This window comes from Arvicola amphibius, chromosome 18 (genome assembly GCF_903992535.2).
Source record: "Arvicola amphibius chromosome 18, mArvAmp1.2, whole genome shotgun sequence".
Lineage (NCBI taxonomy): Eukaryota > Metazoa > Chordata > Mammalia > Rodentia > Cricetidae > Arvicola > Arvicola amphibius.
In genome coordinates, this window is record NC_052064.1 from 32,966,778 (window position 1) to 32,987,591 (window position 20,814).

At 40.5% G+C, this 20,814-nt stretch overlaps 1 protein-coding gene across 1 annotated transcript in view; it reads left to right on the forward strand.

Annotated features, from left to right (window-relative positions):
• The window catches only part of Fam117b (family with sequence similarity 117 member B), a 60,150-nt gene that overhangs the window by 22,427 nt on the left and 16,909 nt on the right, over nt 1–20,814 (forward strand). Inside the window, exons 2-4 of the mRNA XM_038315277.2 lie at nt 8,100–8,251; nt 12,002–12,094; nt 16,842–16,955. Of these exons, the coding sequence (XP_038171205.1) occupies nt 8,100–8,251; nt 12,002–12,094; nt 16,842–16,955 (359 nt within the window). The remainder of the gene's footprint in view (nt 1–8,099; nt 8,252–12,001; nt 12,095–16,841; nt 16,956–20,814) is intronic.

Sequence of the window (20,814 nt, forward strand, 5' to 3'; positions counted from 1 at the left end):
GTTAGGGCTGAACACCCAGAAGTCACTTACGCTGGGTACTTGGATCAGTTACAAGTCTTTCCATGAGCTGCTGACACTGCAGAATTTTAAAGCCTACATAAGCTTGAGGGCATCTCTAATCTATATTTTGAAGCATAAATATTTAGAAGACAGTTTGACAGCTTGTCCATTAACAGCAGAGGAGACAGAAGCTGAGACGCAGTCTGAGGATTTAGTAAAGGTAAAAGGTCTCTCTCTTGTAGCACAACTATTAAAAACCCAGAGACAGATATTGGGGTTCAAGGGAAGACCAGAAAAGCAAAACAGCCAAGCAACTTGAGTTTTAACCTCTACCAGGGCTCAAAGTGGCGATCCTGTCCTCAGTGTGACTGCAGGCTGCAGTGCTCCCCACCAAACCTCAGCCTGCAATGAGCTCTTGTCTCCTCCTGCCTGAATACCCCCTCCGCCCAGCCTTATCTCTGTCTCCAGCTCCCTGGTGTCGGGTCACCTCTGTGTGAGGTCTATTTCTCTTGTAGACAGCAGCCAACGCTCGTAGCCCAGGGGTGGCCTTGAGTCCCGGAATTAAAGGTGTGAGCCACCACTCCCTGGCCCCTAGTGGTTTAGCTCTGCACTTTGATCATCAGGCAAGCTTTATTTATTAAAACACAAATAAAATATTACTATATTCTCTAGTGGCTGCCTGCACTGCTTCTCTGATCTCTCAGCTTTTACTCCCTAATACCTGACTCTGGGTTTTTGTTATTAAGAACAATTAGAATTTGTTCTACAGTTTCTGTTTTGTTTTGTTTTATATAGGGTCTCTGTGTGTAGTCCTGTCTGTCCTGGAATTCACTCTGTAGCCCAGGCTGACCTCAAACTTAAAAAGATCCTTCTGCCTCTGCCTCCAAATGCTGGAATTAAAGATGTGAGCCACTATGCCCAGTTTCAAGCAGTTTTTAACTGAGGTTCCCTCTTTTCCTGGTGGCTTTAGGTTGTGTCAAGTTGACAATAAAAGCTAAGATGAGGTAATCTCTAATTCAAGGTCTCATTGTAAGATGTAAAGGAAGTAAGGTATAGAGAACTCACAATGCCCAGCAAACGTTAATTGCTCAGTGTTGGTTGTATTCACTATTTGTTTTGCTCTTTATTATATAGTCCTTGACTCAATAAATAAAACAATTCCTGGAGAGATTTGTTTATGGTTTCAGATGACAAATCGTAGGTCAGGTGAAGCTGAAGTATGAGTACGTGGACATGAAGATACTTTTGTTTCTGGTTCTGATGCTGAAACTGTCTCTCCTAAGGCAAACAGAGAAAATGGGACAAAAGATAGGAAGCAGCTGTTAGTTTGCCAGTGTACAAAACAGCTTATTGCAGAGAGAAATGGAGCCTGCTCAAGTATGAGAGCGAGCAGTGTTTAGAAGGGACCGCTGGGAAGAGACCTCAGAGGACAACTTTGTGGGAACTGATTTAGAAATCATTGAACTTGAAAGCATAATGATAGAACCTACCTAAAAAACACAGAATAAAGACTCCAACCATATAGATGGAATTGTACTTCCAGAAATAAAGGTGGAGAAAAGAGAATCTTTAAAAAGACGGTTGAGAATTTTCACCTTTTAAAAAATCTCACCTAATTGGTTGAAGTTCAGTTAATCCTGAGAAGAATAAACTCACAGAAGATCATTTAAGGCAGATTGTAACCAAACAACTGAGAACTTGTGTTGGATAAAAATAGCTGAGAAAATATGTTATTGAGGAACAACAAAAGAAGAAAGATTTCTTGGCAAAATCAAAGTAAGGCAGAAAACAGAATGGAATATTTTGAAATGCTAGGAGTTAAATTGTAAAGCCAAATACCACACACAGCCAAAATGTCCTTTAAAGGCTATATGTACTTTCTATATATGGGAAATTCTCCTACCAGGAGTAAAGGTGGCTTTTTGTGGGGAAGAAAAATGATATCAGATGGAAACTTAACCTTACAAAGGAATCAACAGCACCAAAGGCAGCAGACGAGTGAGAGAAACACATTTTTATTATTATTTGATTTTTTTACAGGATGATTGTTTTATTACAGAATTATAACATACTGTGGCTCTATAATGTATGCATAAGATCTGTGACCACAGTGATACAAAGGACGGAAGCAGTAATGGAAATACAGTCTTACATTGTATGTAAAATGGTATAACCTAATTTGAAGACATAGTATGATAAGTAAATGTGCATATGGCTAAAAGCCCTTGGAATAATTGAGCAAAACTTCAAAGAAAAATATAGTTAGTGTGTCTGTAGATATTTAACTAGCCAAAGTTTGGAAAAGGGGAGAAAGAACAGACGAATGGGACAGGGAAAAAATAAATAGCAAGATGGTAGATAGGTGTGATTGTGTTAATTGGTGTAAACATTTCAGTACGTGGTGATGCATACTTTGCTATCCTAGCTCTCAGTAGGTGGAGGCCTGAGGGTCACGCGTTTCATGGCCAGACACTGTTAGATAGTGAGTTTGAAGCCAGCCTGAACTACAGGACCCTGTCGAAGGAAGGAAAGAACGGACTTTAAGAATATCGCTAAGGCGGGGGCTGGAGAGATGGCTCAGAGGTTAAGAGCACTGGCTGCTCTTCCAAAGGTCCTGAGTTCAATTCCCAGCAACCACATGGTGGCTCACAACCATCTGTAATAGGGTCTGGTGCCCTCTTCTGGCCTGCAGGCATACACATAAACAGAATATTGTATACATAATAAATAAATAAATAAATTTAAAAAAAGAATATCGCTAAGGAGAAAGAGGATCATTTCTGCTGTGGGATCCCTCGAATGCCCTATATTAGAGATTCAGTCCTAGATCCAGCATGTGTATGGATGTTTTCCCTGCATGTTTGTTATGTGTACCACTTGTAGAGAGAGGTCAGAAAAGGGCACTGGGTCCCTTGGGACTGGAGGTAAAGGTGTTTGTGAGCCACCATGTGGTTGCTGGGAATTGAACCCAGGTCCTCTGGAAGAGCAGAAACTACTGAGCTATCACTAGAGGATGGCCTTTTGAAAATTTGTGGGAGTAGGTTGGACTTTGTTAGGTTTGCTTAGTCTTTTCATTTTTACACTTGAAGTTTCCTCCCTTTCTCAACAAGTGTATCTACCCTTTCTACTTGTTGATTTTGTGGATAATGGAAGTTCTACAGGTATGCAGATCTAACACAACATAGCAAGGGTCACAGACCTTGTATAAAGGAATATCTAGCAATCATGATTTCAGATGCTCTGTTAGTGTCATTGAAGCTTACAGAGAACCAGTTTGTCTGGAACTGGTAGTTGGAGCTCTGAATTCCAGAGCCCAAGGCATTGATTGAAAACTTCAGTGTTACAACCTGTTGTGCATAGTCTTTTCATAGACTTTGTTTTTTAAAGAACAAGTTAAGCATGTTTGAGCCATTGTTTGGATTTACTTTGAATAGAAAGTGTCTGAATTTATTGCACATACCTGTTAATAGAAGACACATTAGAAGACATTTTCTTGTCTACATATCAAGTCCGTCACATTTGGGATAAGTGATTTTTCCTCGTAACTAAGGACATTAATGGTTCCCCTATTGGCCATTTACAGAGATGCTTTTATATGTCAGGTATCTTAACAGTGGAATGAAGCAGAATTGCTGTTTTATTCTGTTGCTCTGTTTGAGAAGCACAGGACTTTTTCCTTGACTCACACTGCCTCAGCACATGGGAGTGGGGTGCTTTTGACCCAGCTTTTGTTTCTTGGGTATGGGTGTCTGTTGAAGGAAGATTTCTAGAGGAATGACTTCTGAACTGAGATTGAAAGGTTGAACATGAATTAGCCAAACTAAAGAAAGGGATATGAGGGGGATCTAAGCAGAGAAAAACAGACCCTGGAGACTTGGCACACACTGGAGATTGCTGTTGACCAGATTCAAGAGGGATTGAGACTGAAGATAATCTGCCAGGTCATAAGGGGTCTTGTCTTGTCTTGTCAGCTGTCAGGGGCTCTTCCTCTGGACTTCCTTATAAATTACAGCCTTTGTTTACTGAGGCTGGGGATCTTTGAGATTTCCTTCCCACCAACCTCTTCATAATTAATTAAAGCAATAAATTTGTCAGTTTTCAAAACTTGGATTGAAAGAGAATAATGCCAGGGTAGGGGTATAAACTGTTGTGAGCAGGCTGTGACTTACTCTGTTTTCCGGGGTTGGCCATTGCACTGTAGGCTTTAGAGAATATGTGGTTTAAGGGAAGGGTGAGGTTCTACAGAAAATGTTCAATATTTTTAAAATATCTATCTATCTATCTATCTATCTATCTATCTATCTATCTATCTATCTATCTATCTATCTATTATGTATGCAATATTCTGTCTGTGTATGCCTTCAGGCCAGAAGAAGGCACCAGACCCCATTACAGATGGTTGTGAGCCACCATGTGGTTGCTGGGAATTGAACTCAGGACCTTTGGAAGAGCAGGCAGTGCTCTTAACCTCTGAGCCATCTCTCCAGCCCCAATGTTCAATATTTTTAAAGTTTTAAAGGAAGATTTATTTTTATAATTTTATCTTATGTATATATATTTGTGTGTCTGTGTGGGATCTGCACATACATATATGCAGGTTCCTGAGGGGTCCAGATCCTCCTGGAGCTAGAGTTAGAGACTGCCAGAGGTGTTTTCTGGGACTTCAATTCAGGTCTCTACAAGACCAGTATGTGCTTTTAACTACTGAGCCACCTCTCCAGCCCCTTTTCAAGTTAGTGTTTTTCATTGTATTTCTTTATGTGTGTGTGTGTGTGTGCATGCGTGCGCACGCGCGCACGTGTCAAAGTCAGGGCAGGTGGGAGTCAGTTCTTGCCTTCTACCTTGTGGGGTCTTGGGATCAAACTCAGATCATTAGACCTGGTAGCAAGCGCCTTTACAGGCTGAGTCATCTCTTTGGCCACAAAGGAAATGTTTAGGATTTTACTTGTGACTGTATGTTAACTCTTCCTTTCTCTGAGTCATTATAAAAATAATAGTCCCAACGGTCTGAGGGTGGGGTTGGTAGAGGTTACTTCTTGGGTAATGGAAGTCCTTGACATGAAATCAGGCCCATTTGTAAAGTTTGTTTGGTTAGTGTTCTAACAGGAACTGAAGCAGTGACCGCTGTTGTTGGTAAAGAAGTGTGCCAGACAACTTTACCTGTTCAATTTTCCACAAGTATACACAAGTTTGCTTAATTGTGGCTGTTCTTTTTGTCCCCGGAGGAGACGGCTAGCTGTCTTGCAACTATCCCAGGTGGTGATTATTTAGTTAGAACACATATAATCATGTATATTGTTTTTCATTTCTCACAAAAATTTGGGTACATATTTTCTTGAATTTATGAATTTGACATTTCTATTCTGTTAAATCAAAATGTGCTGTATGAAGAAGCTGTAGGTACATGGAGAGATAAAGATAGTTCTTTTGTTTTTTTTTTTTTAAGACCAGGTTTCTCTGATAGCTTTTTACAACAGGCATTGCTTTAATGAAATAGTTGCCATTGTGAAAGCAAATTATTATCTGAGACATATGTGTTGAAGCAACTCTTGGGACAAGCACCAGCACAGCTGCTGTGTTATATATAGTTATGTTTTTTTAGATATGAGTCTGGTAACTAAACTTTTAAACTTAGTATTCTCACACATACATGGCCTTAAGAAGAGCAAGATACTGGCCACTATGTAAATCTAGAATAATATTGTTCATACAGTCTTACGTGTTTCTTTGTGCCCGTTTGTATGTGTACACACACATAAGTGCATATAGGGAGTTATGCTTAGTTACTCTCAACTTATTTTTTGAGACCATGTCTCTCACTGAGCCTGGAACCCATTGTTTGGCTAACTTAGGGCACTCCACAAAATTCTTCCTGTCTCCTTTGTGCAGTGGGATTACACGCACATGCCACCATGCCAGTTTTTTACGTGGCGATGTGAACTCAGGTCTTCATACTGAATGGCAAGTGCTTTACCGACAGCCATCTACCTCACTAGCCCTTTACGTACTATTTTTAGCATAAGTTTGGCATGCACAATTGATCTCAATAGTTGAGAAGCTGAAGCCGGAGGAGGGTAGCTTGAACCAGAAGTTGAGACCTGCTTGGGCAATATAGCAAAAATAAAAAAATAAAGCCCATGTTAGAATTATACTTAAGCATAAATTAACCATGTTTAAACTTATCTGACTTCCTCCCCCCCCCCCCAAAAATAAAAACAGTGAATTCAGTCTTCTGGTGTGTATAGTGAATGCATTTGTACATGTTTAAGAGTGTGTGTGTGTGTATGTATGTATGTATGATGTATGTGTGAGCACCCACGTATGCATGCAGAGGCCAGAGGTTGACATTGGTGTCTTTGAGAAACATTTTATTGGGTACCAGGAAAATAATCAGTTCTTTTTTTTTTTTTGGTTTTTCGAGACAGGGTTTCTCTGTGGCTTTGGAGCCTGTCCTGGAACTAGCTCTTGTAGACCAGGCTGGTCTCGAACTCACAGAGATCCGCCTGCCTCTGCCTCCCGAGTGCTGGGATTAAAGGCGTGCGCCACCACCGCCCGGCTTAATAATCAGTTCTGTAGAAAACTCCTAGGCTCACTACCTAGAGATTTCGATTTGGTAGTTTTAGAGTGGGGTCCAGGAATGTGTATTGGTGGAAAGAACCTAAGAAACCTCAATTCAGATCTTAATATTACAGCAGGTAGCTGTCTACTCAGCAATCAGCCACTCCCACTCTCTCTTGTCCCTCTGCCCCATGCCTACCATGCTCGGTTTTTCAAATGGGGAGAACGCCTGCTTAACTGGTGCTACATAAATGATACACAGATGTGAAGAAAAGGGGTTTAATGATTAAATTAGGGCTGTATTTCTATAATCCCTTTGATACTCTGATTGCTTTGTATTTACATCTTAAAGTGATACTTTTTCCTTCTCTTTCCTCTTTTAGTAGTAAATGTCTCCCTTCTGTAGTGCTCCTTCCCATTAGCACCTGTTCCAGGTGTGCCCTGTGATATCATTCTTCGGACTGCCTTCTCCTTGTTCTGAGTCCCTTCAGTTTGGTTATGGAGAGAGCCTTGTGATCCTGAAGAAACCCTAGCTTTGGTCACACCATGGTCAAGGGCATTTAGGAGATAAAAGCAGCTGAGTTGTTGGGACCAACAAGCATTGGGGGAGATTGACCATGAAGTAGCGTTTGAAGCTGAATATTGGCACATGCTTACTTTCAGAATTGGTGACGAGTTTAGCTCTCCAGGCTGAATCCCATGTTGTTTTCTTCATTCCAGTCACCGCATCCTAGTTCTCTATACTGTCATCTAGTGTTTCGGTTCGATTCTGATTTTAAGATCTCTGAATTGTAGCTGCTGTTGGGTAAAATGCCTTATACTGTATCTTGAATTCTAATTGGTCTTAATAATAAAAACCTGGAGTCAGATTTAAGGGTAAAACTGGAAAGATTAGAGATTCAGAGCAGCTAGCCACTGGAAATACTTCTTACCTCTATGGAATCCTCAGACTGAATGGGCTAAGCTCTCTCTGCAAGTCCTCAGACTGGATGCCCTGAGCTCCTGTCTCCTCCCGTATATTCATTCTTCTCTCAGCCCAGCCATATCCTGTCCTGTTTCCACCACTCTAGTGCTGGGATTTAAAGGCGTGTGACTCCAAAATGCTGGGATTAAAGGTGTGCGCCACCATTGCCCTGCCTCTCTGGCTGACTAGCGACTTGGCTGTGCACTCTGTTCTTCAGGCAAGCTTCATTTGTTAGACCACAAACAAAATATCTCCTCGTTTTACAAAGCTTACTGCTCAGCAGTTTCCTGCTAAATAGAAATGCTAGGCTGAAGGGTAAAGTTTCTGATCTAAGAGCATTTACTTATTTCAAAGCATACCCTGTAAATGAATTTATAGTATACAGCCATTTGGAGTCAACTCTGAGTTGTGTCACCAGTACCTTGTTCCTTCTGTTTTTGTGGCAGTGCTTTGTCTTGAGCCTGGGATTTGCACATTAGCTTGTTCCTGTTTGTTTACTTTTATAAAATGTAACACTTAGTTTCTTCTTTTTCTCCTAAACTTTTTTTTTAAGTAAGTACTTTTGCTTTATACCTAGGTGACAAGACACGCCCACCCTCCTCAAGCCCATCCAGTATTATCCGGCGCACTTCCTCCCTGGATACACTTGCAGCTCCTTATCTTGCTGGGCACTGGCCCCGAGATAGTCGTGGGCAAGCAGCACCCTGCATGAGGGACAAAGCCACACAGGTAGGTTGCTTTTACTTGTTATACTCTTAAGCACATCAGAATTTCCTCAGAAGTGTATCTGAGGTTCAGGTTCCCTGGCCTAGCTTCCAGATACTCTCCTGAATTGTGTTTCCTTGGAATGTACTTTTCAAGAAGGTTTCAGAAGTAATTCCCATACAGATAGATAATGGTGGGTGTACTTTTACCCATTTGTTACTTAGAAGTTAGGTTAGAATTTCATATTTTCATATCTTTGGGTTTGAATATTTATAATAGTAGGGTTACTCTGCATAGTATTTAACATTTTTGTGTCAAACTTTGTATATTCAGAAACTATTATATCGCTGGTACTCTTTAATTATTGTGTGTGTGTGTCTGTGTGCCTTTGCCATAGAGTGTGTATGGAAATGAGAGCACCACCTTGTGCAGTCAGCTCTCCCTTTCCCCGTTACATGAACTCTGAGCATAAAACACAGGTCGTTGGCAGTGCACCTTCATAAGCTCCGTCGGTCGCTGGTCCCATTGCTAATAGATCCATGAGTGTAAATGTCTCAGAAATGGAAGTTCCATACTTTTACATTTATAAAACTGATTAAAGGAATTTTAGAAAGTCATTCATATGATACATAAATTTATAGTTAAAGAGTTGAAGTCCAATAATGTGCAGGCTTTTCATGATTGCATGCTAGTTTGGAGTTTCTTTTTATAGTATTACCACATTGTAATTAATTAAATATTTGTATAATCTTTTTTAAAAGATTTGTTTTCGTTGTTCTGCCCGCGTGTATCCCTGCAGGCCAGAAGAGGGCACCAGATCTCATAATGGATGGTGTGAGCCACTGTGTGGGTGCTGGGACTTGAACTTAGGACCCTTTAAGAGCAGCCAGTGCTCTTAGCCTCTGAGCCGTCCTATTTGTATAATCTTGCACCCGTTGTTCATCCTTACTAAGCAGTGAGTCCTGGTGAGGTGAAGCTGTGTCCTGCTCATTGTTACTGTTTTCTCAGTGTCCACTTGACACAGCAAGAGCTGAAGGAGCATGTGCAAGGCAGCGGGTCAGCAGCACAGTGTTTCATTCCTGTTGATGGAGAATGAAAGACCTTAAAGACTTAAGATTGTTGGGATTCAGCCAGTTGGTGTCTCCATTTTGGATTTCAGATTTACACTATTAGTAGTTGCTAATAAGACACCCAGCATCCTGAAGAGGATGTTATTGTTCAGAAGCAAGCACACACAGAGTTTCTGAAGAGGGTATCTTTGTTCAGAAGCAAAAACACACAGTTTGGGGTTTTTTCCTGACTGCATGGTCCCAAACAAGCACATATACGTTTACATTAATTACAAACTGCTCAACCAATACCTCAGACTTATTACTAACTAGCTCTTACATTTAAATTAATTGATTTTCTATCATGTATTGCCGTGTGGCTCATGGCTTTACCTGTTCTCTAGTATCTTGCTTCTTGAGTGGTTTCCTGCTGTCTTTCCCAACTCTGCCCTTCTTCATCCCAGTCCTCAATTTGATTGCCCCACCTAACTTTATCCTGTCTTGCTACAGGCCAATCAGCTTTATTATTATTATTGTTTTTGTTTTTTATACATTTTTAATTGATATTTATTGAGCGCTACATTTTTCTCTGCTCTCCTCTCTGCCTCTCCCTTCCCCCCTTCAGTTCTCCCCCAAGGTCCCCATGTTCCCAATTTACTCAGGAGAGCTTGTCTTTTTTTACTTTCCACTTCCCATGTAGATTAGATCGATGTAAGTCTCTCTTAAAGTCCGCATTGTTGTCTAGGTTCTCTGGGATTGTGGTTTGTAGGCTGGCTTTCTTTGCTTTATGCTTAAAAACCACCTATGAGTGAGTACATGTGATACTTTCTTTCTGGGTCTGGGTTACCTCACTCAATATGATGTTTTCTAGATCCATCCATTTTTCTGCAAAATTCAAGCTGTCATTTTTTCTGCTGTGTAGTACTTCATTGTGTAAATGTACCACATTTTTCTTATCCATTTTTCGGTCGAGGGGCATTTAGGTTGTTTCCAGGTTCTGGCTGTGACAAACAAAGCTGCTATGAACATAGTTGAGCACATGTGCTTGTGGCATGATTGAGCATCCTTTGGATATATACCCAAAAATGGTATTACTGGGTCTTGAGGAAGGTTGTTTCCTAATTTTCTGAGAAATCGCCACACTTGATATCTAAAGGGATTGTACCAGCTTGTACTCCCACCAGCAATGCAGAAGTGTTCCCTTTTCCCCACAACCTCTCCAGCATAAGTTGTCATCAGTGTTTTTGATCTTGCCCATTCTTACAGGTGTAAGATGGAATCTCAGAGTTGTTTTGATTTGCATTTCTCTGACTAGGGATGTTGAGCATTTCCTTAAGTGTCTTTCTAGCTTCCTCTGTTGGGAGTTCTCTGCCTGTGTATCTTCTTACAGAGATATTTAACATACATGTTTTCTGTGACAGTTCCAGCTAGTAGAGTTTCCACACACACCGTATTAAGCTTTAACTTTTTTCACTAACAGTACATTTAAAGATTGTTTTATATATATACATTACTTTTCTCATGTTCATTTTTTTTAAATAACCGAATAAGATTCTGTTGAAAATGGTCTAATTTGTGGAGTCAAGCCTAAATAAATATGGTTTGTGTCTTAGGGCTTTCATTGCTGTGAAGAGACACCATGACCATGGTAACTCTTACAAAGTTAGTTTCAGAGGTTTAGTCTAGGATCATGGTGGGGATTATGGCAGCATGCAGGCAGATGTGATGCTGGAGTAGCTGAGACACCTTCATCTCTGTGGGTGGCATGCTGAGCATAGGGAACCTCAGATCCCTCCCCCACAGCGACACACTTCCTCCCACAAGGTCATACATACTCCAACAAAGCCACACCTCCCAATTGTGCCTCCCCTTTTGGGGACCATTTTGTACCATTCAGGTCTGTCACTTGAGGACAGTGCCGTAAGGAATATTGTACGTGCCTCATTTTGTAAAGATGTGCGTTTGGGAACCAGAAGGTGAATTGCTCAGTGGGTAGTGTGCTTGCTATGCAAATGTGAGGACCTGAATTTGAGCCTCAAACCAGGGTAAAAAAGCTGATAGCAGCCAGGCAGTGGTGCCACACTCCTTAATCAGAGACAGGCAGATCTCTGAGTTTGAGGACAGGCGGGACTACATAGATCTGTCTCGAGGGAGAAAAAGATTCCTAGACACTACCAAACATTGTATTAATTTTGAAGATAAAGAAACTGTCAGTGAGAAGTTATATAAGGTACCGAGGTTCTCAAGGCTAAGAAGCAGAAAAGTCTTAGAAATAAACTTGACCCCAAAGCCGTAACCTTAACCTGATACTGGGCTTAAGTCTGTGCTCCCACCCCTCGCCTGAGGGCACAGGAATACTAACTGCTGCTACCGTTCTTCTCTATGCTCTGTTCTGTTAACAGCCCACTTACAAAACCATATTAGTAATGGACATGAAAGGGAGCTTAAAGTATTTATAATTAGCTAGTGCTAAGACACCTTTGGAGAGCTGTGGCATTTGAAATGTGCTGGAGAAATGAATGGTGACAATCATCTACAGGCACACAAGGTGTGCATAAATGCATGCAGGCAATACACTTATACACATAAAATAATAAAATGTTAAAAGACTAAAATATGTTCTAATAATTCTGACTTTTATGTAGCATACATTATTTAACAGAAAAAAGTTTGATGCAATATTGTTAACTACTTATTAAAGTAACTTTCCTCTCCTCTACAATAGACCGAGAGTGCGTGGGCTGAAGAATATGCCGAGAAGAAGAAAGGGTCTCATAAGCGCTCAGCGTCCTGGGGCAGCACAGAGCAGCTCAAAGAGGTCAGCACAGTGTCCTGTGGCTAGTTCCTTACAGTCGTGTACTGCAAAGATTTGTCTGTGCTCATGTGTGAAGGGTATGTATGTGTCTGTGCATGAACATGTGGAGACCAGAGGTCCGTGCCAGGTGTGGACTGCTTTCACTACCTTTGACCAAGCCTCTTGTTCTGAGCGGCCATTGAGCCCCATCTGTCCTTTTTACACTTCCTGTTAATCCCATCGAATGGGAGTAAAGACTCGCACCCAAATTCTTTGGTCAAATAAGCAAGTGTTATTTTATGTCAGACAGGGCTATCTATCTCCCCTAAGCAGGGTTTGAAAATATAGCATTGAACATAGAGAAAAGTGGGACTTACATAGCCCTCCAAAATGACAAGACCTAGGGTGTTTTCAAGAGGAGTTTCAGCATTATTTGATAGAATTTTTTTAAGATTTATGTATGTATGTATGTATGTATGTATGTATGTATGTATGTATGTATGTATACAGTATTCTACTTGCATATATGTCTGCAGGCCAGAAGAGGGCATCAGATCTCATTATAGATGGTTGTGAGCCATCATGTTCTTCCTGGGAATTGACCTCAGGACCTCTGGAAGAGCAACCAGTGCTCTTAACCTCTGAGCCATCTCTCCAGCCCTAGCCTAGAGCAAATCTAATCAGGGTATATTCAAGGTGTGAGTAAAACTCATTAGGCTTAGGAGCATGTCAAATTCCAGAAACAGGTTAAAAGCACTTTGCAGCAAACAGAAATGAACTTGTTCTGACCTTATAACAAAGTGGCTTCCATCCTTAAATTAGAGTCAGACTAGTCCTTCATTCCCGCCTTGTCTTATGTATCCCTTTAAGTCCTTGATAGGAAACAGTCATTTATATCTGCTGTATGAGCTGATAATGTCAACAGAAGGAAACAAGATTTTATTTGAGGGAAATTTGTATTATGACTCTAATTATGTCTGGTTGGTTAGTATGGAAAGGATAAACTTTTCTTAAAGCGATCTCCTTGTTTTATATAGATCAGGTTGAGTGTTTTATATTGTAGAACTATTTTAGCTAATGATCTTACTGTTGATAGATCATGCTCTGTTTGGTTTTAACCGGCATCTTTCTGGTAATGAGGGGGCCAGGTATGCTGATAGGCATTGTATATGTGTAGAGCCATTTTGTCCCCTTTGTCAGAGATCCCTTTGGATTTAATGTTCTAGCCTTTGCTGAGGACAGTTGTACTCTTTTACACAGCTACTCCTGATGAAATTAGGGTGTCCTCAGAAGCATCTAGTTGGTTGACCCAGCAGAAGAGACAAGGAACAGTCATGTTGACTGAACTGGTTCATATCAGTTTTCAGCAAGTCTAAGGCTTTCTGGTTTTGCGGGACTACTCGGGGCTGGAGTGGTGTAGATCACCTTTGGAGCAATTTGCAGTCTACCAGCCATGTGGAACCATGCCAAGACATACAGACTAGGGACAGATGTTAAAGAACTTAAAGGAAACTTTAACATTTAGATCTTCAAGGTCTGTAGTCCTGGTTGTCCTAGAATTCACTCTATAGACCAGGCTGGCCTCCAACTCAGAATGATGTACCTGCCTCTTCTGCCCAAATGCTGGGATTAAAGGCTTGCGCCACCATTGCCCAGCAGAACCTTTTTTTTTTAAATTAAACATTTAAAATGTCATATTGAGGAGATCTCTGAAAAGTTCTGAAGGCCATCTATTCAGTATACTTGGTTTAAATAAACTTTATTTTTAGTTTTTTGCTTAAACCTGAAAACATAGATAAGAGGCTAAACAAAGCTTACTCCCGTAAGTAATTTCCATTTGTGCCCAGCTTGACTACAAGCATGTTCTGAAGATAATAAAGTTTGGTCATTTATAAGATGACTATCAACCCACGCTTTTAATATTTTTTGAGCAGTCTGTAACAAGTTAGTAGCTTTTTTAAGATTGAGATTCAAACTAAGTTTTAAATTGATTAGCCTTTTTCTTTTAATTTTAGCCCTTGGAAACATTGAACTTGTAGGGGTTTAAGACAGGGTATGCTGTAGGCCCAGTAGTCCAGCAGCGAGAACCAGTCCTTAGCTTGTGCACAGTTTGCCTCCTGTAACCAGCCCCTGCATATCAACGTCCTTGGCTTTTGTCCTGTTAGGCAGTCTGTAGAGCAGGCAGCAGGGTGTGTACATTACCAAAGTCAGCATCTTTTCTCTAGAGCTCCCGTGGGACCAGCACTTGTGAATCCTCATCATCTTCCTACTGTTGTACTTTGGAGCCCTCCACCCCAGCCTTCTCTGTCTAGAACCTTCGTTTAGGAGCTTGCTTCTTCTGTGAGGAGCCTTTGAGATACTGGTGATGAAAATCATATCATATTTGTAGATCTCTAAGGCTACCTAGAAGTCATTTCATATAACATTCTGGCAGTGTCTGAAAACAAAATTCCCCCCTTTTTGTGGGATCATAAAAATAACAAAGAAGTCACCCTTGGGAGGGAGAAGCCTGCTGGGCACAGTGACAGACTTCATTTGGCTCCTGTGACTGAACTGCCTTAAGTTCTGTGCTTATGCTTGTGGCCCTCGCTCTTTAGCTTCTTCAGCTTTTTAATCTTCTGTCTACAGGAACACAGATTTCTCTCTCTCTCTCTGTCTGCCCAAGACCCTGGTTCTATCCTATCTCATGGCATGCTGCTTCTGAGTTATACATAGGAGACGCAGCAGGGATGCTGATCCCTGCTAGTGACTGTCAGGTTGACATCAAGATCTGACCAGAGAGGCAAGCAGCGCCAAGCCAGGAGGTGGCCTGGGCTGATTTTTTCCATGAGACAGTTTCTTTTATCTCTTCTTTTACTTGACTTTACCTTTGGCAGCATTTTTGTCTTGACTTTCTTAAAAATGATTTTTTTAGGCTTAGTTCTCTAAAGTGTAAACTAGAATTGGCAAAATTATTAGAAGTTTTGCATATGTTAAATGACAGCATTTCATTTGAGGCCATTAGGGATAAGTACTTGGTTCAGTCCATTACATTTGAGATAAAGTTGTCACCCAGAAGATCTATTATTTAGTTTCTTTTTAAGAGCAAGTAGTTTTGACCATTATCCAACTTATATACACAGTGTGTTAAGTAAATAAAATTACCCATGCATAGATTTTTAAATTATCAACCCTTGTTAAATAAGTTTTAAGTTATTTGTTATAGACTTTATAAATCTTTAAGCATACCCAATAAATTTATAAATCTTGAGGTACAGAAAGTTCATATAATAGTTTCACAATCTTGAAATAAAGTTATATTTCAGCAAAAGTCGTAGAAAGTCAGGTGAAACCAGGAGTCTCTTCCCTTTGGCTGTCTTGCTTTGCTCCTCTTCTTGTCATAACACCAAGTGGCTCACCTGTCGTAGGACAGGCAGGAAACTTAAAAAAGAAGCAGGAGCCATAACCCAGTTCCATAGCTAGCCTTTCATAAAGCAAACGGCATAAAACAATATTTCAGTATTATCATATCTAAAAGGCATCTGAATCCCTGCTAAATTGAATTCAGTGACCAAAGGGAGGGACCAGAGCAATCTGTGTGGTCTTGGCCATGATATTTTATCATAGCAGTTAATACACGTGACTAATGAGACCCTGGCTGAGAAAACAGCAAATTGCATTTGCTGCTTAAAGATTTTATCTTAGGTGTATTACATGGCTTGGTGTTCTTCTGGTTTCCTTCCTGTTGTTCTGATAGACACCTTGACCAAAAGCAGCTTGTTTTTTGTTTTGTTTTGTTTTGTTTTTTTAAAGGGTTTTCTGGGCTATGGTGAAGGAAGAGAGGAAGAGGATGAATATGGAAGCAGGAACAGGCGTCATATTTTATCAAAACATAGAAAGCAGAGAGGATAGAAAGTGGAGTAATTGCTGAGCCTCCCCCAGTGATGTATTTCCTCCAGGAAGGCTCACCTCCAAAAGATTCCCTTACGCCTCAGACAGCATCATCTGGTGGGACCAAGAGTTCAAGCACATGAACCTGTGGAGGACAGTTCTTTCTGAAACTAACACCCTTGGCTTCATTTGTAAATATCAGTTAATTTTTGTATTGATAAAAAGTTTGAAACTTGTCAGGTGTGGAGCCTTCCTTTAGTCCCGGCTGTCAGGGGCAGAGGCAGACTCTTGAGTTTGGGACCAACCTGGTCTTAGTAGAGCGAGTTCCAGGACAGCCAGAGCGGCTATGCAGAGAAATTCTATCTCAAAAAAAAAAAAAAAAACCAAAAAATTTTTCTTTTTAAAAACTTATTTATTATGTATGCAATTGTCTGTCTGTGTGTATGACCGCAGGCCAGAAGAGGGCACCAGACCACATTACAAATAGTTGTGAGCCACCATGTGGTTGACTGGGAATTGAACTCAGGACCGTTGGAAGATCAGGCAATGCTCTTAACCTCCGGCCCCCCAAAAATTTTTTTTGAACTTCAATAAAGAAATCTAAATAAAAATTGATAAATGGTAAAGGCAGCAAGAGAGTAAGTTATTTCTATGCACAATTTAAATGCTGAAAACTCTAGTACTTGAGAAGCTTCAAGAACAGTGTTGAGTACACTTCCATTTCTCTTTAAAGGAAATATATACATGTATGTGTGAATATATATATAAATATTGTTCAATTAGATTTTGTAATATGGTTTAAAATTTATAAATTTTATAAAATTTATAAACCTTATTAAGCAAGAATGTGTTTATTTGGTGTGTAAAACACTTTGATTCTGCCTGTTTTTCCTCTTTTCAGATTGCAAAATTACGCCAGCAATTGCAGAGAAGCAAACACAGCAGTCGTCACCATCGAGATAAAGAGAGGCAGTCTCCATTCCATGGGAACCATGCCGCTATTAACCAGAGCCAGGTAAGAAAAGAAATGGCTTTTCTTGTAAGTGGTTTCTAATTGTTTAGGGCAGAATGTCCAAAACCATGTTTGAAACAGTGATTTAAGTACCAAACCACAGCCTTCCATCTCCCAGATTTACAAAATGATATTTTGTTTAGGAAGCATATCCAGTCACACATTTTCAAAAAGTGTCTTTGTTTATTTAATTTAGGACTTTTTTTTCTTCCCCCAGACAGGGTCTTTTTACATAGCTTCAGCTGGCCTGGAACTCTCTCAAACTCAGTGATTACCTGCCTCTGTCTGAGTGCTGGGATTAGAGGTGTGTGCCAGGCCTGGTTCCAGTTACACCTTTGATTCAGCCCACTTGCTGAAGCAAGATGCTTTCGGAGACGTGGCATTGAACAGACCTCACCCTTTCTAAGTTTCAGTCATATCTGGAGATTGGGAATAATAATTCCTGTACCAGTGTCTTCTGGGATGGGAGACTAACTGCTTTGGTCCTGTGGAGGAGTAGGTGGGGCCAGGCAGAGTTCTTCGTATGAAGAGAGCAGGTTTATGTCACACCCTATGATTGAGTCTTTCAAGTTCCAAAAGCAAAGTTTTGAGAATACAGGAGCCTATATTCAGTTTTCTGTCAGGACAGTAGGACATTAGGACAGCGGCAGAAGACTGGAGACCAGTTCCGTGACGTTCAGATTGTGGAAGCTGACTTACCCTGCTTCCTGTTTTGTAAGTCAAGTTTTACAAGATGTAGGCCATCTTGTTCTTTATGTGTGTCTTTGGCTCCGTTCTTAGTACAACAGTATCATTGAGTAGTAATGACAGAGACTGATGCAGAAAACCTAAATTATTTACAGTTTGGTCCTTTATAGAAAAAAGTTTTCTATTTTGAGTTGATAAATTCTCATGATTGTTAGTTTATATAGGTTGTATGCAATAGAAAATATGAGTAAAGAAATATTTTTTGAAATATTTTGAGTGTTGTAAACCTGTAGCTTGATTCTAGCTTATAGTAGCTTTTTCCCAAGTATAATAGTGTACTTAAAAAATGTGATTGAGGGGGTTGTGGTTAAAGAGAATTTATTACTCTTTCAGGAGAATGCCCAACTTGTATCTCCAGCTCTGGGGAATCCAGTTCTTACTCTCTTCCTAAGCATCTGTATTCACGTGCACAGACACACACAGACATACAAATACACAAATAATTAATTATAAAATAAATCTTAAATAGAAGTATTATTGGATGTTATTGTGTTAAAACACAAACAATTTTGTTTGTGAGAATCTGAAATGTTAACTGTCAACAAAGAGATGTAAAAGTTAATATGGAATAGTAACGGAAAATCACCATCTTTGTATCTTTTGCATTCAAAGGGCTAGAAACTTATGCTTTTACCGTTTTCATCCTTTCTAATTAACTATAATAACTGTTAATTTCTTTAAAAGTAAGACTGCTCTGTATTCCCCATCGTATTTTCTTTCCAGGTCAATTTAGGGTTAAGATTGAATTTTACCAAATTAAATGGTGCATTATAAGAGGTTTTCAGGCTTTGAAATGATTTTTGAATACCATTTTATTAAGCCGGGCGTGGTGGTGCACACCTTTAATCCCAGCACTTGGGAGGCAGAGGCAGGCGGATCTCTGTGAGTTCGAGGCCAGCCTGGTTTTCAAGAGCTAGTTCCAGGACAGGCTCTAAAGCTACAGAGAAACCCTGTCTCAAAAGAATACCATTTTATTAATGTGAAAATTTTTAGCTAGGTATACTGACAGCAAACTGTAATCTGTATTTGGCCGAGACAGTTACATGTAGCAAGAGTTTCTCCTAAAACCCAAAAAGCAACAACAATAACAAAATCATAAACAATTTTTTTTTCCTGGAAGACAGGGTCTCTCTAATTTAGTCCTTGCTGTCCTGGAACTCGCTCTGTAGACCAGGCTGGCATTGAACTCTGAGATCCCCCTACCTCTGCCTCCTGAGTGCTGGGTTCAATGAAGTGTACCACCACCATCCAACTAAAAGTTGATTTTTCTTAATAAAAGTTATTGTAAAATGGCTCAGAGTACAGCATGCGCCCAAGCCTGACAAAACCCATATGCAGTTATAAAGCCCATATGGTAGAAGACCATTGACTCTCCATAAGTTCTCTGCTCTTCACGTGTGAGTGGTGCATGTGCGCGCGCGCACACACACACACACACACAACACACAACACACATACACTATTAAAGAAAAAAAGATGAGTTTGGTGGTGCATGCCTTTAATTCCAGCACTCAGGAGGCAAGAGGATATCGGAGTTGGAAGACAGCCAGGCTGTCTGGGGAGTTCCAGACCACCCAGGGTTACATAGTGAGACCTTGTCTCAAAAAGCCACACCCACACAATCCAAAAAAGAAAATTTATTTAGCTTGAGTTTGTATACTTATCTAATAAAATACTTGTCTTGTGTATTAGCCAACCCCAAATCAGATGATCATGATCCTGACTGTTCTGTTGGTCATAATGTTGTTTAATTGAACTTCACAGACTATAAACATCTTAAGTTATTGATATGGTGTTGCTGAGGTAGGTTCTTTCTCTAGAGGAAAAAAAAATTATTGAAGCCATTCCAACTTCCGAATAGTTTATTAAATTTGTTGGCATTGTAGTACTCATTAGGAAAAGTGACAATAAAGAAATTATCTCATGTCCCCACCAGATCTCATTTTCAAGGGATGTAAGTAAATAGTTATCATAGTACTGTATAGTGAGTATGCTGACAGGATGAAGTCACCGTGCCAGCGTATCGCTCTGAACTGACGGCGAGTCCTTCAGTAGGCATCTTAGAGAAAGTTGTCTGGTCGACCCCTGAAATATAGTTGGAGTTAGCCCATCTTCTAGAGGTAGATAAAGTCATGGCCACAGTAGGGGTAGCAGCAGAAGATTGGGAGAGGTAGACAACAGGAAGAGTGGAAGTTTTCAGACTTGTTGTTAGCACAGTGGCTTTATTGTACTGTACCAAGGAAAATTGTTTTCTAATGTTGGAAATAAAGCTCATGATCTCAGGTGCATTTTGTAGTGATCATTATAGGCTTAGAGTATATAATGGTTTAGGGGAAGACAAATAGCAAGTTGGGAAATCATTTAAAGAACTCGTAATGTGAGTAAGGAATCACAGTTGACCTCAACGTGAACCTGGTGAGACGGTATTATGATTTAATAACTACCGTTTCATAGAGGGCAGTTATTTTAGAGCTTATGGGACAAGCTTGGGTTCTAGCCTGGACATTCTGACATGAGATTCTGAGTTTTTATGTTTTCTGACTGATGGCTGCTAATAGGTAATGATGAGAGATGAATAAAAGATGAAGCCAATTTTAGCCTCCGAAGTACAGTTTAAGTCAGGATGATATCTACCAGAAAGATATCTTCTGGACACGGCATAGGTCTTGGCTTTGGAACTCATTACGCTGGTTCTCAGCAGAAAGCCTGCATGAGGCTGTTGCCCATCAACATTTCGTTATCAGCGTGGAGGGGCCCATGAGGCCCCCATACCTCACTGAGGCACTATTGGCAATTAATGGTTATGGGAGGAAGGGGCAGCATTTTGTTGACTGGTGTAGCCACGGATAAATAAACTGTGGGTCATACACAAAAGAAAACATGGATTCGGGGATGGGGACTTACTTGATGAGTAGAAAGGGTTGCAGTGGAGAGGGGAGTGGGTGAGAGGAGAAAATGGGGGTGGCCTGAGAACCTCTAAAATTTATTGTATGAATGTATGAGACCATCAGACGGGTGGGAAGCAAGTCAGAGTGGATGGGAGACCTACAAGAGCCACAGCCGAGAGTGGGTAGAATAAGCAGGGCCACAGTGCAGTTGTGGCTTAGCTGTGGCT